Here is an 18277-nt window from a genome sequence, read left to right on the forward strand (position 1 = left end):
GACTTTTGAAAGTAATCTACCGTGATATAGCTCTCTAGCACTCCATTAAACTATTACAATTAATTATACAAGTTCCGTAAATGGCATTATAATTAAACGGAAACAAAAACTACTTAAACGTTAGAACAGCTCCCTGTTAAGACACTGTAAAATATAAAATTTGAGACACTTTTTTGAGCCTGGATAAGTTTCAGAGAAAACGTATTTATATGGATACAATATAAAATTAATTTTTTTTTAGTATGATGATTTTTCAGGATATGCAAAGTTCTTTTCTCAATGATTAAAATTATAAATGCACGTGTAATTATGTATGTATAAAATGATCGTAATACAATATGTAGTAACGAATAAAAGTAATCAAAGAATCAAGCAATGCAAATGATACAAGCCCGAGTATCATCGAATATCAATAATAATATACAAGAGTAATCGAAACGATATCGAAACTACATTGAAAACGGTATTGAATGTTTCACAATTATGTTCACATTTGATCTACTTCGACAATGGCGATTGGTGACGCGGAAGTGCATTGAAAACCTTTTAGATTGGATGTCTGTTTTGTTAATACACACTGTTGATAGGTGAAACGCGACAAATGGCGGGTGGTTGTTGGCTGGAATTACCTTCGTATATGTCGTTTAAAGAAATCACGTTGCAATCTAGTTTAGTACATGTTATCATTACGTACGTGATCTGCCAAGATTCTTTTCAAATTTTTATTAATTTTTATCAATATCGGAGAAACTTAAATATTTTAGACATCTATAAAATTTAATTTTTACATTTTTATATAATAGTAAAAATACTCGACATTTCACAAATATAGAAATAACTATTAATTATAAGTATAATTGATGGATGACTTATCCATCGTTCATAAGTTTACTATTTTAAGTTCAAAGGGAGAAAAAAATTTAATATAGTTTATTATTAAGTTATGTCCCTAAATCCATATTCTCATCTTTTATTTAAGTCGAAACGTGCCTCTCACAATTCTCAGTTCTTATTTGCGTTAGATGCAATCTTCATCTTAAGCCTGCTCGCACCAACTATCTGGGTTAAGTAAGCCTGACTTAGCGATTCACTGTATCTTTCGAGATTACGGTCCAATCTGTGAGGGATGACACGAAAATTTTACTTAATCATCGTATTTAAGCAACGAGCACTCGACCTTTAAACAAATAAACCGGAAATGCAAACAATCACGTTCGACATTAGTATAAGTATTATAAAGTGCAGAATAATTGCAACATATGTATGCGAACTCATATTAAGAATGAATTATACCAATTTGATTTTTCTTCGGAAAGAAGAAAGAAGAAAGTTCAATTTAAATTCTTAATATTTCTTAATGTATGAAATATTTCAATATGCTAAGCTTCAAATAAGAAATTTATTAAAGTAAAAAGTAAAGAAAAACTCTATCCATTTTCTTATAATAATTTATAACTTTTCGCCGTGGTTGATTTCTCTAAGAATTAGTTGTAAGTTAAAAAAAAATCTATTCTTGAAGTAAGATTTACGTACTATAACACATGTATTTTACGTATTAACGGCTTTATTTGCGCAAGAAATAGCATTAGCGTTACAATACCTGCGTGATCCGTATGCTGAACATCTTCTCCTAAGCCCCGACTGCTCAGCCTCGCCAGTAGGATTTTTCGGCACGATTCGGGAAAGCGTGACGAAACATCTGAATACGTCCTTAATGTTATAGTCATCCTTAGCCGAGCACTCCATCACCTTAGCGCGTAGTTTCGGCAATTCGCAAAACAGCCACTCGCTCACGTCCTCGAGAGGTATTTCCCTTCGCGTTGGGGCTAGGTCAAGCTTATTTCCGGCGATGACTATCGGTACTTCCTGTTGAAAAAAGAAAATAACGTCTTCGTTGCTATCTTTTCTCCAAAGTCCAACCGATGAGATCGAATCGGAAAGATCGAATAATACTTTTCCATCAGATTTTCCATCTATTGTGCAAAGTTATAAATATTGAGAGTAATAAATGAACAATTCATGCTGCTCGAAATATGAGATAGAGGAATTTATAGTTTAAATCGCAGATTATAGATGAGGTAACTGCTGAATATTCGATAAATTTTACGAGATAAATCACGAGCGAACAAATTTGAATAAGCCGTACCTGAAAGTCGGTTCGTTGTTCTCTCACTTCTTCGAAGCAACGTTTCACGCATTCGAACGTCGGTAATGACGATATCGAGTACACGAGTAGGAATGCGTGGGCGGTGGCTATGCTCAACCGCCTCATTGCGGGAAACTGCAGGTCACCTGGAGAAACGAAAGCAAAACTTATTTGATCTAATGGATCTTTACGAGACTGAAAAATCTTCCTAAGACATCTGAAAAAATCTCGTTGCCTCGCGTAATGTACAAAGTAAATTCTTGGAGAATGCCCATTTAAAGTAACTTCTTGTTCACGACATCACGACTTGATTTCAGTTCTCTTTATTTAAAAGAATATGTTGAAATTAGACTATTTATATCGTGATATTTTTGCAAATGTCACCGAGAAAAAGATGCTGTTGCTCTTGATAAATTTCTATTACATACGAAATAAAAGTCACTCCATATATATGGCGCGTTTATCTCGCTGCTTTTTCTGGTACGTACAAACTCCGTTGCTCTCTCGCTAAAAAGTTATCGGGATGTATCCTTGCGCAATCTCTATCAGATTAAGGATGCCTTGATGCACGAGTGCATTTGTAGGTACCTATATATAACTGTATCGAATAGCTGAATTACGTTTATTTGATACACGATTCCGACGAGATCCTTCGTTTTCAATCAAAACATTCAGTATTCCGTTTTACCATTGAAAATGTGTGCATGTATGTACACTGAGAAAAAAAAATTGTTAATTCCAAGAAATATTTAGTCTGATAGGTTCAATTAAACATTTTAGTTAGTTAATTAAATATTAGTTGTTTCAACAATTTATTTAGTTTTTTTAAATCAAGAATTAATTAATTCAACTAATGTTTAGTTGAACGTATCGGACTAAATATTTCTTGGGATTGATAAATATTTTTTCTCATACTACATAGCAGTTCAATAAAAAGAGAAACATTTTAGGAAATAATGGCTGTTAGAAAAATACAGAGTTAATTTGTCACGCAGAGGCTTATTTTCCTCGCTAGAAAGTTTTTATAAGCAGATTCACGAAATTTTAAATTAAGATAATAAATTGATAATAAAAGGTAATTATATTAAGATTTATATTACAATCTAAATACATAACAGATAATTAATTATTAAAATCCACGTGATTAACTTAAGTGTTGATTTGTTGCATAAATATAGCACATGAAGCGTTATGTTATTACGACATAATTTTTAAATAAAAGTATATGCGCTTCAACTTTTGTGAAATATTATCAATTAATCAAGTTATACCTAAAATATGTTTATAAATTTTAATGTTTTCTACTTTTATATACATTTTCTAAAACGTCTTGTTAAAATGGAATTATGAAAACCGTCTTTTATCCAGAGAAAAGTATTACTGAATTTTTGTACATGTCTCCAGTTTCTTTAAAAATTACTTAAAAATTGTTAATATAAAATCGCCGTTTTACACGCAAACGTTTCATACGCAACCTAAAGAGAAACAGGAAATGACACGAAATCCCTTGTGGAAAGAGTTAATATCATGGTTGCGAAAAAAGCACACAAAACTATAACAATTATTTATACTATAGTTCCATACTATTTACTATAGTTCTGTGTACTTCTCTCGTAATTACAGTAGTCTTTCTCTAGTATGTTTCCGTAAGGAATGATCCGTCTTACCCGCGGTATCCAAGAGGTCGACCTTAAGCGTCAGAGTGCCGAGGACGCATTCTCGCGAGTACAGGTCTTCGACGGTGGGCCGGTATCGTTCGCTGAAGCCCTGGCCGAGTAATCGGCGTATAATGGAACTCTTGCCGACCCCGGCACCGCCGAGCACCACCAGCCTGATCCTTTCGAGGTCGGCCATGCTTTCCGATCGGTCGCGCTTTGGTGACCTGGAGGACGACCGTGAGAGTGTCGCCGCCTCAGGAAGGCATCACCTGGGAGAAGGTCGATCGGAGTCCCGTCCACCTCCTGGAAATCCAATACGGTCGCCTTATCCCTCCCGCCACCCGCGTCCGTCAAGGCGCTCCTTCTTCGTCCGAAGGATACTAATTTGATTCCCTGCGGCGATTCCTGACCGCGGTCAGGAACGAGTCGGTGGTGGTAGTTCCTCGAGATCGATCAGTCGCACCGATCGACGTCGCTTCGAAATCGCGCTTTTCCACCGACGTCGCACGTCATCGACTTTTCCCAATCACTTACCCCGCTTACGTTGCGCTCCCGCGGGAACTCCCAGCTTCCTCGGGGAAATCGCAGCCATTCGCCCGCTCTGCGATTCGAGTTAAAAACTCCTGTTGAAAGATGAGAAATCGTCCTATTTATTACTTATTTACACGCGCCCGAATATGAGATTTCATTAAGGCAAGATCAAATTATGAGACGAGGGAAACCCGGTGTAACGCCATTTGGGGCCGCTAAGTGAACTGGAAATTGAAGTAAATGGTATTACTATGGGCGTTCCGAGCTAATTGGAATATTCCGTTCAGTACAGTGACTTTTATTGAGGCCACAGCTTTCCATGCTTTATGTTAAGAAATCCGATATGTTGGTTATAAATATCGAAGCAGAAAGTCTCGATAGTTTTTTAGGTCAGTAAGCAAACGAAATATATTACAATTACTGAAGTATTTTTTTTCTCAATATCGGAATCTAATATCAATAATGTCTAGAGAAAGGAACTAGAGTGGACAATACAATGGACCTCTTTCTTCAGAAAGAACAGAGAGGTCCATGTAAAGTAAAGTTAATACTGTTTTGTTCAAGACATCAATGTTCATATTAAAGTATTGTTTTCAGATTTTATCGATAATCATGAGCATTTATGAATTTTACGAAGATGTATCATTTATATCATTTAATTATAGAAATATCTGTGAAGTAAGTTATAGCAGAAAGTCTTTTGAAATCAACGAGCATACATTTCTACAATAAAAGCTGAACAGTTATAATTTAAGATTTAATTTGTGCACTTTGGAATGCTGCGAAATATTTTGTCATATTGTCAGAAAAATTATATTTGTCAAGATATGTGTATTATGAATTTTTTGATTGCTTCAATTGCGACCAAACTATCAAGGATAAACTAAACTTAAAAAAAATTATATATTCTCCTCTAAAAATTATCTACGGAAATTGACGAAGCTCAGAAACGGAATTCTGTTCATTCAGCGGAAATGTGCAAACGGATGCCCGCGGCCCCATGGGGATTTTTTGCGTCTCTTTTGCAGGAAACACACATGGGAAATGAATACATTGCATGGAATATACCGTGGTAATGAAACGAAACTCACTACCGGCACATATCTCTCCCATGTTCTAAAATTTCGATCTCAAGAATATTTTTCCGGCTATCAACCAATCCCTATTGTTCTACTTCCAACTTGCGTTATCTCGTTATCATCGTTTATTCTGCCTTCTCCTATTTCATCTTTATTAATTTTTAATGTCAAAGTACGCGCACGTAATTGTTAATAAAGTTTGATTTTAATTATAATTAATTGCAACGGCTATAATACAGTTACATTTGTTGATTAAGAAAAATACTGCTCTTTTCCCATTATTATCCAGCAAAACCCTCGTTAATGGAAAATTTTTCCCTATATAAATCCGTTCTTTAAATTTAAATTTATTATATCTAAGTGAAAGTATTGATAAACAACAATATTAATTCCAATTTACGCAACTACATGCTTATCTTTCCTTGTAGAGAAAGTTGTATAGATATTGAAGAGATTAATTATATTCAGATATATATAATATTTTTTTTTACATTTACATATTACATATCAATTAATAATGCAGATATTACTTTAGCATTCATCATTAGAGATTTCGAGTAATGGAAAATACATGTACCGAAATCTATTTTTGATGAAAATTTGCATGGATTTGCGTCCAACTAGTTATTACATTTTATGTTCAAATAGTTATTAAAAGATAATTAATGAAATTGTACAATTTAAACACGCAGTTTTACATTTAAATGCATTAATGTACCTACAACGACTAAATGCGAATTGTATGCGCTTTCAATTTTCATCAGAGAAAAATTTTCGCAAATTAATATCATATTTGAAATGTTATCCTTTGAAAATATAATCTTTTCATGAATTAATTATTTTTAAAAATATTTTTTAATTAAAGGATTTATCACCGAAAACACAAAAAGGCACAACAATGTCGTTTCAGCGATTACCGCAAGTCCTTCCGATTCATTCAACTTCTCTAAATGCAAAATTTCTCTTTCGATGAAAATTTATGTGGGGAGATACGGGTTAATTTTGTTTAATTCTATCGCGTGGGCTGGACGCGGGAAGATGGGACGCGTAATGAAATTTCGTCGGTCAGCGCGGTGGTTTACAAGCCGCGCGAGATGAAAAAGCGTGTCGTCGTTGTCGCGGCGACGCGACGCGGTCGTAATTCACCTTGCATCCTACGTCCGCGAAAGGATTATGAAAGGAAAAGAAAAGAGCGCATACCTCGCTTCTGCGCGATTTATCCTAGTAGTCAGATACCCCTTCGCGTTCTCTCTATCTTACTCCATTCACCTCTCTCTTCTCCTCCTATTAAGAAGACCCTTCCGTGCCCTTCCGGCAGGAGTCACAGGTGGCTGCCGGCGGCCTCCTTTTTCTCCTTCGACTGCTTCCTCGGAGGTCGCCACGGGATTAAGACTGTCGCTAAACACACCGGTGCCGGCGACAGCTGGTTCTGTTTTATGAAATAAGGCCTTAATCGTTAAGCTCATTAAGCGTCACGGTGAAATATTACCGCGCCAACCACGCGCAATTTTGATCCGAAGCTTCTCGCGCGGAAAAGTTCATATAGATCGTGTCAGATGAACAATTGTATAAATCATATACTCCTGACTTTTGCTTAATTTGACGAAAAAGTATTTGACGGATGCTGTGTGTTCCAAAGTCTAAGATTTTGCACCTCACGAAGTATATATTTGTTGTGATCTCTCCTCGTGGTTCTTCCTTTTTCTTGACACGTTTCCAGTCGTTACATTTCGCCGACACGGCGGTTCTGTTTTAACGCTTTCAATAAGTCGGAATTATTTAGACATTACTGAGAATATAACTGAGAAAAATTTAGAAATCAAAATAATGTACAAGATTTTGCAAAAAGTATTTGACTTATTATATTGTTAATTATAAATGGATAGCAGATACAACGAAGGTTGCATAAAGCTCAGTTTGTTTTTAAATAACCAATAAGAAAAGATGTAAAGTTCATGATATAAATTACAGTAACAGAATTACAAATAAAAAGTATAGGGCTCGAATAAACAATATAATTATACTTGCAATATATTTCGCGTAATTAGTAGCTTTTGCTCCTTTTCGTTTATGTCTCGCGTTAGGATCAAAAACTCGGCGTTGACGTCTGATAATTGATTCTGTAACAGAAAAACAATAGCAAATTAAAATCAATGTCAGGATTTTTGCATCGCATTGTTAATTGTAAACATGTTTACAATTGTAAATATGTACTATTAATTTTCCGCAAAAAGAATCACGCTTCGTTGATTCTTTTTCAAGCTAATTAAAATCGGGTAAACCGAGTGAGAGGGATGAATTTCGCAATCCGCCTATCTTAAGTGTTGAGAGAATCTGCAGCATCTCTGAGCTATATTAGGATAATTATTCGCATCATTAGTGTTTCTCGGGATTCTCCTGCATTCGTATACCTACGCGTTATCGGTCGAATTCCTGCTACACGAAGCGCATTCGACGTATATCAACAATGCTGGTATATTTTTAATACCGGCATTTCAGTAAGTGCAATCTGTCGGGAATTATCGCATGCTATATACTGCGTTTTCATGGTATAACTTATACGTCAGATATTTATAAATTTATATTAATTATTAACGAATATATACGAATATTGCTTTTCGTAATCGGATTTTGTAGCTTAAAATAAAATTTAAAAAAACACTTATAATTAGATTCAACTTCGTTTAATCTACTATATATTTAATTATTGTAACACATCAGTGCAAATTTATCCTTGTATTACTATTTTCCGCAAAATAAAAGTTTTGTTATTGTTGAATGGCTGCTGTGGGAACGGTAACATCGTTTATACGATTCTCCCGAGATAGAAATGGAAAAGGAGCTTAACGGCAGACTTTCTCAGCTACCCGCGACGCGGATTTGTTCAAGCACTATCTTGTCGGTGAAATGAGGGAGCAAAACCTTGTAGAACTCGTTTCGTTTTGCACTCGTTTTTAGAAATAGATCCCGTTTTGGGAAACTTCGGGTATTTTATATACAAGCCTGCAAAACTGAGAAGAAACATAAGATATAATGCCAGATACACTACTATCATATGATTAGCATAGTAACATATCTATAAACTAAAAGAAAACGCGAGTCTCGTGTATCTTTCTGCTTTGCCGAAGAGTAGGTATACTGTAAAAGAAACATTTATAATAGACACGTCCAAATTAGTCCAATATCGCAGCATGTATATTTTACAATCCACGAAAATTTTGAAATAAAAGGTAAAATATTCTGCTGTTTCTTATACATTTATAATAAATAAAAATCTACAGCAAATTATCCAGAGATGCGTTTAATATTTGGCAAGTTTCATCACATATATTTTTAACACGTAAAATTTCTTATGTTTAATTTTACTACGTTAAATTTCACTAAGTGCATTTAATTTAACGCTTTCTAAGATGTCATATTCAGAATACGAAAGCAATATTTCGCAATTTCCTGCGGCAAACGTGAAATTATCTGTGAGCGCGTTCGTTTGCTCCGCTTTATAGGGTTATTATATTACAAATGCGACCGCGCATTTATCCGCAGATGACAAAATAATAAATTTCATTAATCATTCTGTAATATCGCGCGACATTCTACGTGTGTTGAAAACCTAATTATTAGACCCTACCTTCACGGCCGTTAACCGATTTCTGCTGGCATCAGCATAACGATTTACATAATAATGCCCGAAAATTCCCGCACGGCTTTCCCGGACACGGCTGACAAAATTGAAGTCGTTAATTCGCCGCTCGCGTACAAACAGACGTCGGATGGGCGATATTCGCCTAATCACGTCACGTCCCCTCAATATTACTAATGCCTCTTTTTTTTCTCCTCGTAACAAATGATATCCCTTCGGTAGTACTGAAACGTTATGTATCGCGATATCCGAAAATATGAAGAAAGTTTTCCCGAATCAGGGAAACATCTGCCATGTAGGAAGAGCAAACGAGGCGGAAAGTTTATGGGTTTTATTTATCTTCTCTTCCCTTTCCTTCGACATGGAAAGAAAATAGAAATATAAAATCCCGAAAAAATATTTTTGTATATAGAGAATTTTATAATATTAATTTAGTTAAAACCCCATTATCTGTAAAATAAGACATAAAGAAAATAAGTAAAAACTTTTAACTTTTCCCAGCATTCCATTTTAAAAATATTAATAGTTTAATATGTTTAAATGCTTGGAATATTATGAATATTTGCTTTTTTTTAAGATAAATGTAAATCTTTTTAACGTTATTTTAAATTAGTTCTTTATTATTAGTTATTATTTATTATTCGACATTATTTTGAATCAGATTCAAGTGAGTTCATCTATCTGATTTAGTTACATTTGCGAAATAAAAGTAGGTATAAGATCAACATTTTTAGAATTACTTTATCTTCAACTAAAACATTATCTAATAAACTAGAGAGACTGAAAAATACTATTAAAGTATATCATATTTATATGTCGAACATATTTCATTAAATCCATGTTTTTATTTGCAAAAAGATTTAATTGATATTTTGTTTCGATTTTATATATTTATTAACTCTTCTGTTTTAACTCTGTTTACGCATTTCGTTTTCGTCTATATTGTGTCACTGTAATAATTCAATTTTATAGAATCGACATTTAGGACATTTGATGTTTTAATGAGTTTCGTGATGAAACGAATAAGATAATAAATGATGTAACGCTTATGCTGTTCTCTGAAATGAGATTAATTTCAATTAACCTTAACAACTTTTTTCTTTCTCTCGAGAAATTACAGTGACACGCGTCATTGAAACTCAATTCAGTTTGCAATAAGATCGATTATCGGATACATTTGTTTCGACGTAATGAAATTCTGCTCAATCAAATACTGTCAACGTTGAATTTTGCAAGTGTTCAAGCAAATCCTTTTCAAGTCCTTTTACGCAATGACGATCGCGAGAAAGAAAATGGGAATTATTGCAGTTATCAAATGTGCTCGATCAATTGATGGGAAGTAAACGTAATAAAGTTCAGTTTGTTTTTCGTTTTTTTTCCTTATCGAAACTAATAAGAGATTGATGGCAAAAATAGCAGCGGAAACTTACTCGTTAGCGCTTTAGTATTAAGAATGATAAAGAAGAAAGTAAGGGAATCCACGTGCAAAATCAACGTGATCTCTTCTTTCTCTTAATACGTCTCGTTTCTATTTGTATTAATGTTCCATTATTTTCATGAGGCGGGAGATGTTTATTTGGAAAAATCCACTATGGATCACGTTTCGCAAGATTTTTGTTAAAACATTCTTTCTCTCTTTTTCTCTTCCTCTTTCTCTCTATAAGTATATATTTTTAAAGAATATTTTCCACATTTTTACATTATGGTTGCTAAAGGATTAAATTACGAGTCACAAAATTTGTACATTCTCCATTATCTATGTCAAACGATTAATATATTCTTTAAAAGAAACATTTTATCTTTATCAGGAAAGAAAATATATTACGTATTAATACTTTAATTCATGCAAAATTTTAATAAAAATAATTTTGCAAGAACGTAATTTAAATAAATCGTCGATCAATAAATCAGATAATTAACATTGCGTAAATATTCGTACTCCTAAAATCAATATCATAAATTTAATGAGTTTGTATTTCCAATGCGAGCATGTTTAAAATTATATTGCTCGTATATCTTCTATACGAAGCAACACTGTAGATACGCTAAGCTGACGATATAGCTATTTTGTTCAGAATAGCTAGATTTTCTGATCGTTCGAGCGAGCACGTGCTGCTCAAAGTTTTCATTTTTGCTCGTTCGCTATTATGATGCAACGAGAAGCAAGAGTATTTGCACACTTCTGCGCCACGGATTCAATTTCGCTAAATCTTTTGAGAGTTCCCTTCTTGGCGCGGAAGAATCTTCGGCGTTTATCTACATCTCCACCGAACATTATCCTCTTAAAAACTTCATCCGCATACGCGACCGCGACATTCTTAAAATGTAGAACTTTATTAATCCAGAAAAAAAATCCAGGAAAAAGAAGACTGTCGCGTGTAATTACTAAGGCGCCGGAGGCGAAGACGAGGGAATACTTAAATCGGCGACATTATAAATGGTCGCAACTTTTCTAATATTCCTTCCCTTGTATTTATTCAAGGCAAACTTCGTGGCTAACAGTACTCCTCGGGATACGTTCGAGTAAATAAAGTAACTATGATGTTGAGATAAAGGAACGTGTAATTCGAAATTACTGAAAAGTTATATTACTCCTACTGACTACGTTCTAGTTATTGAAACGCATTTAAATTTAAATAAGATATTTTTCTTAGATGCGCGACTGCTTTTCCCGCTTTAATCTTTTCACACAGAATGGAATATTGACACGTTACACAATTTGTCAGTGACAATATAATTATCCGCGATGATATAATAATTAAAGTTTCAAAGTTCTGGAATATTTTAAGATTAATTAAGCCAGGCGAAAGGTAGATTAAAACTGGAAGTTTTTACTTGTATTCCATTTTCTTATCTTGCTTTTTTTTCGGGAGACAACTAATTGTAAGTTTAATTAATAAAACGAAATTCTATATAGTCGCAGCAGATCGAGAAGCATCAATTAATTTTGTCTTATCGCCAGCACGGCGCAAATTGCTACGTTAAATGGACAGATGCAAATCGAGGGTAGTTATAGGAGACAACGGCGTTAACTAGACTATATGATCCCCTTCGAGCGTTGATGGATATCAGTCGCCAATCTATTAAATAATATTGCTCTGGTGTCAGCGTGCTATCCATCGAGTTTGGCGAATTATGCCTGTTGAGCCGTGGCACAGCCATCAGGACGTAAGCTCATTATCGGTACTGACATATTTTCGTAATTTGCGGCTTCGCTGTGTGGCTTATGCCATTCGGCGCGCACGTTCCGGAATTACGTATGTATAGATGCGGTATGCAGCTGCACCGATCATTCTCCACCGACGTGGCGCGCGTAATTACGGCGGTCTTCGGGGTTTACGAATATACGTTACAAACGCATTGCCGGCAGGCTCATGTGCAGATAACGTGCAAGTTGATGGGCTATAAAGCACGAACAAGCTGGCAAAGCAGTTTCTTCATCCTTTGAGTCGCGCATGATTCCCTCGCCAACATTTTACTCAAAGCGATATACGTGAGATACATATGTATATATAGAGTTTCATATAATTGAAATAAAAGAAAATAACGGTCAATGAATTGTACTTTGTTGTACAATTATTTTCTTGTACTTAATTGAATAATTGTAATGAATAATTGCACTTGATTATACGACTCGAGAAATAGGATAACGTTCATTAAAATCGGGCAGATGTACGGCTTGAGTAAATACTCCGTCTAAATAGCTTATATAAGTTTATATAATATACTTTATGCAATCAATATAAATTCTCGGATAAAATTTATTTTGTAGATGCGATATAATAAATGTATATAGCTATATGTATACGTAAAACAATCCTTTGATGTTATAATCTTAGCAAGAGAATTTATCGGATTACTGTTTAGATTGTCTACGATCATCGTCTGAAAATATCAATTGTCTTGACTAGACCTCTGAGCTTTGCGATGTTCGAGGGCGCAAACTAACTATTTGACATAGGATCGAAAGCAACGATTTTAAGGTTGACGTGCGATATTTCCAAGTCAAATTAACTGTATAGCTACGAGATTTTTGCATATTGCAAGGGAAGGCAACGTTCGCCGTCACGTTAAATCGTTATATTTCACGGCACGCTTAGAATGGTGCTATCGATCGCGGTGCCGCACCGATTGTGCAACGCGGGAATTTCATTAAATCGATGCTGGAAAGAAGTAGTTATAAATATGTAAGCGATAAACCGCGGAATATATAGACTGTTGCTTTTATCGGCGTCTACGTTGGCTTAGATTAGCTTGGGGCAGAAATATATACTTATTTGTTTATCTCGCAACGGACTTCAGAATAATTCTTTGGCAGAAAGACGCTTACGATATTAATAAAAGCGCGTTAGAATTTCTCCCGAACAAGTTTAATCGATGAAACACCTAAAACTTTATTAATATAATGATAGTTTTTAGCATTTTTATTGATCAAAGTGATGAGAGAGAACTCCGCTCGCCTCCAAAGGTCAGATTTTTTGCCTACAACATTTTTACTCCGAGCCTCTTTAATCCTGTCGTTGCTTAGTCGCGGGCAATTTTCCATCTGACGTCGAGTCCGCGATTTATCAGCTGGCGGAGAATTATGTAACCGTTCGTAGCAAATCCGAATCTCATATCTGTAAATTCAGCCGAAACGTAGATAGATTTTGCCTTTCGTGTATATGCTTCATATGATCAATAAAATGAATTTATTCGATCAACTGAAGTACCGACCGCTTGAGAACTTTATTTATTCGCACAACATGTTTGCTCGTCTCTCATCGTGAGATTTATCTATTAGGGTTTCTTAGAAATATATCATATTTATCATTTTATATTATTGGTTTCTCACATTTTATACTGATTCAAAAATGTTTTTTGACATTCTATTTGCTATCTTTTTATGAAACGAAAAATATTAAAAATTTTTATTAAAATTTTAAAATTTTTTCAGAAAATCAAAAAATATTCACGTAATATTACAAAAATATTTTGGATAATAAATTTCGTTCGACTAATAAAAAAACCTTCTATTTATCAAAAAAATTATAATTGAAATACAAGTTTAATTATCATATTGATGTATGCACGGTGAGCTATTTATTTCAAAGTACCCGCTTACATGTGTCCAACATGCATTATATATCGTTCTCGCTGCAGAATATTAGCCACGATTGGAACAGAATACAAACAGGGCCCTCTGTCACCTATGTATCCCTCACATGCCAATTTTCCAACACGAAATCCTATGAATATTTTATGGAGCCGCAAAACCTGTCATTCTTCCGCGCACTTTGTGAACTCGCGTATCAGATCGGCGCTTCTCCTACAATATATGGCAGTTATATGGGTCATAGTTTATTACACTTCAGCGTCTATCGACAGTCATTTAATGTTCAAAGTTATTATTCCGTCATTATTTTTGTTAAAATCTCTTCACAGGTAATTCCGCGTGTGTACTGCATATGTTTACTGCAGGGCATAATTGTTTATTACAAAAGTTAAGCTAGTTTTATATAGTTAGGTTTAAACATAAATATAGAAGCAAAATTTTTGCACACGCATTCGATTTATGGACTCGGAGTGAGATTCGGATTTGCCAGGAATGATTTACATGTTATTCTTCAGCCAATAAATCGCAAACCAATTAACAAATATAAATACATAAATAAATATGTATCATAACAATAAATGATATATCTTACAAATTACTTGATATACATATTCTACAATATGCACTGCACAATCCTACATGTACATACTTGATCCACATGACATGCACTCTCTTTAAATTACAAAAACTGTGGAAAGAAAGAAGCTTTTCCACTGATAACGTTACCATATCTTGTATGCAGGATGCTCCTAAAATAATGAATTAAGCATTACAATGTTTTTTTTTTCACCAATCATACTAATGAAAGAATATTGCATGAATATAGATCTCTAATTTTTAAGTCATTAAAATTGAAAATGGTTTGAAAAGATTTCAGTATTTCGAATAAACTGTCGAAAAAATATTATATACTATTTTATGAGTGCAATAATAAAATACTATTCATCGTGGATATCAAATAATGATAAGAGATGTGCAATTCTAATAGATCGTAACTTGGAGAAAAAGAGATGGCAGGTGCAGATTAATGTTTAAATGATATTTTTTTCGTATTGATACAGTAGCATACAATAAAGTTTAGTGAAACGCTTTAAGAACGCCCTGTATAAGACAAGCATTTTGTACTCGAATAAACTCGATCGAAACTACAAGTTGAGGCTTCGAAGTTTCCGTAAAAGTAAATTGGAGGATCGTTTAAAAGGTACGTGACTCCGTTGTTACTTCGTTCCCCGGATTTTCCACGTTTTCTGTTCGCTCCATCGTGCCTCCCTTTAGCTTACCAAGAATTTGATGATGAAACATACGTGTGCACGTGTATGTGTATGACTACACACTTTTGATAAAACGCATTACTGTTTATTAGACACTGTATTATTATCACTGATTCGGTGGAGGATAATTAGTGTTTTATTAATTATCGAATACTCGCACATTGTAGCTGAAGTTGCACGAATCGATATTAATTCTAGCTAAATTGTGTTGCGATTAATTCGGATATGTGACAAACGGAATGGAACGAAATCGAATTAGAGAGAGAGAGATTGAGTACCCAATATACCCTGTTCTCTTCTCCTCTCTTTCCCTCTTCTTCCTTCCCTTCCTCTCTCCCTTTCTAAGATAAATATAGAAACTGGAAGTTTCAATTATTTTCTAATTATATCTGCATACAGAACGACATTGATTATAATACATTATTTTTACTAAATATAACGTGGAATTTATATCATCGAGGAAACAATGTTACGTCTGAACAAAATTCCTAGGTGCAAATCTCATTTGTTGTGCTTACTTAAGATAATGGGAACTGCGATGAGCTCTTTTTGCGGGAGAAACGGACCTGTTCGCCATTCGTGTCATCGATTGTGTGAAAGTAACGGTGTGTAGGAAGGTTTCAATGGGTCTCCGAAATTCGATTCCTACCGCGTGCGATTTCCTGTCGATGTTCCGGCGACCTAATGGAGCCGTAAGCAAGATAGTGATAGAAACGTTTCGGAAATTCGATCAGTTCGGAAAAGGGGAATCACGGTTATCGTAGGTTCAGCACGACGGTGTGCAAGTCACGAAACGAAGCGATTTTGTATTTTATCGAAATTTACGGCTTGACTTATGGATGCATAAACCTTTATGGAAAGAAAAGGAAGCTGGCTGGGAAGGAAAAGATCGCTCTGGCTGACTGTTTCGAATTTACAACACTCGTTTTATGTATAGATTGGATCAAGAAAGAATCACCATTTTTGAAATGCATGTAGATCGGTTATGACCAAGAGGGAGGAGAGAGAGAGGTTTTTTGTTATACAAAATACTTCTAAATTATCGCATGTACTGTAAACACTTACATACAACTTTCATGTTTTTTAATAAAAGAACATAATTACATTTTCTTCACAAACTTATTAAGATGTTAATTATTTTTCGAATATTAAAACGGTGCACGTTAAAAGTATTTTTCAGCACAATCGTAATCGTGTAAATAAATGAATAATTACTTTTTAATCTCGCTCGAATGCAAGCGCGACAAATTGGTCAACAAATTAGGCATGTGTAAATAATTACTTTGTAAATGAAGCACTCGCGACGATTTTAATTGAAAGCAGATGCAACTACCAACAATCGATTTTTGTCAACAAAGCGATTACCAGACAGGTCTTAATTAGAACTGGCTGACTACGGCCAGTATCTCCACCGTTGCATTTTGGCGACTGTCAATATTTAATTTATCCTATCAATCGCTGACAAGCGGGAAACAGAATGCGACCGCTTGCAGCAAAAAGAGAATTTTTCGAATCGTTCTGTATTGACGTCAAACCTCGCATTTTATTACATTTCTATGACACAGTTGCGTGATCGCAATAAGTAATCTCAAAATTGAGTGTTATAACGAATTTTTAACATTTCTCTTGTTTTATTCCGAGAATTATAAGTGACAATTAAGCTCTTCAATTGAAGAATTATAATCTAATTGTGGCTTATTATCTGAAATGTTTGTAATTCTATACATGTAAAGAAGTCTCTCTCTGTCTTCCTCTTTCTCTCTCTTCTGGGAGATAGAATGAGTTGTAATCGTTCAATAAAGGAAGGATTATTACGGTAAAAATCGAGATTAAACGATAACCGAGTTAAGGCCTCTTTCTGCGTTCATTTGCAGATTGCGCGGTGCAATTCGATCATGGTCGTATGCATTGTGTACGATGAAATGCGTCACCCGTGAATCACAACGGGCGTGAAAAACCTTGCACGCGTGTATCGCGAATTTCCGCCGATCGGAATTTCGTTTGACAAGCGTTAATTAGGAGCGACACGTTGTACCCGAAAGGAAGGCGTTATGGGAATCGTCGGCTTTCGACGGAGCGTTTAATTGTATCGGTTTGACAAATGAGAGATCCTATCTTTCTCTTTTTCCCATCCTCCCACTGTCTGTTTCTTTCTCTCTGACATGCAAAATTGAAAGCATATATATGTATATATATTGTGGACATATATATGTATCCACATTGCAGCGAGAAGTTCAGGTGCAAAAGGGATAGGTTACGGTCTCGCGGCTTTAACAGATGAGGTACTAATTAGTTTCGAACGCGATTGTGAAGCACAGAATATATATATATATATATATATATATATATATATATATATATATATCAATGGCAGCCTGTTAGCGCGAGTTTTGGTTTGTTCCGGATACCTGGTTAAAAGTAACGATGGACTCTCCTAAATCCCAATATCTGAGGATTAAACGAAGTGAGCACGGTTTAAAAATAAAAACGTGTTTCCAGCTGTGTATACCGAACGTTGAATTTTACCTATGAATATCCACTTTTCTTTTTTTCTTCTTCTTAATCCAACTTTTTTAAATCCAACTTGAAGATTAATGTTATATTAATTTTCTAAGTTTTTATCCTGGTATACTTATGAAGATGATAAATGTCTCTGGAAAGTTAAAACATTTTTTTTTCTTTTTTTTTTTCAAGAAATTTGCGTTTCTTAGCGGCCGGTTAAATCGTAATATTACTTTCAAAAAGAAATATCTCCATCTCTTGCGCACAGAATTTGCAGACATTTACAAGAAATCGCGTTAGGTATTTTGTACATCGAAAATTTGATATTTACAGATTTGCTTCTATTATTCTTTTG

At 34.6% G+C, this 18277-nt stretch overlaps 1 protein-coding gene and 1 long non-coding RNA gene across 5 annotated transcripts in view; one reads left to right on the forward strand and one right to left on the reverse strand.

Moving 5' to 3' along the window:
• LOC139812906 (GTP-binding protein Di-Ras2) overlaps nucleotides 1–18277 on the reverse strand; it is an 88606-nt gene that overhangs the window by 11965 nt on the left and 58364 nt on the right. The window contains exons 3-7 of one of the 4 annotated variants that reach the window (XM_071778090.1): nucleotides 7443–7534; nucleotides 6615–6843; nucleotides 3814–4427; nucleotides 2147–2292; nucleotides 1601–1866 (exon numbers count right to left, since the gene is read on the reverse strand). In XM_071778090.1, the coding sequence (XP_071634191.1) occupies nucleotides 1601–1866; nucleotides 2147–2292; nucleotides 3814–4000 (599 nt within the window). In that variant the 5' untranslated portion in view covers nucleotides 4001–4427; nucleotides 6615–6843; nucleotides 7443–7534. Of the gene's footprint in view, nucleotides 1–1600; nucleotides 1867–2146; nucleotides 2293–3813; nucleotides 4428–6614; nucleotides 7535–18277 lie in introns of all 4 variants that reach the window. The other 3 variants (XM_071778089.1, XM_071778091.1, XM_071778092.1) reach the window with 3 other exon arrangements.
• LOC139812912 (uncharacterized) overlaps nucleotides 1–18277 on the forward strand; it is a 132711-nt gene that overhangs the window by 6363 nt on the left and 108071 nt on the right. The window lies entirely within an intron of this gene.

Source organism: Temnothorax longispinosus, chromosome 5 (assembly GCF_030848805.1).
Source record: "Temnothorax longispinosus isolate EJ_2023e chromosome 5, Tlon_JGU_v1, whole genome shotgun sequence".
Taxonomy (NCBI): domain Eukaryota; kingdom Metazoa; phylum Arthropoda; class Insecta; order Hymenoptera; family Formicidae; genus Temnothorax; species Temnothorax longispinosus.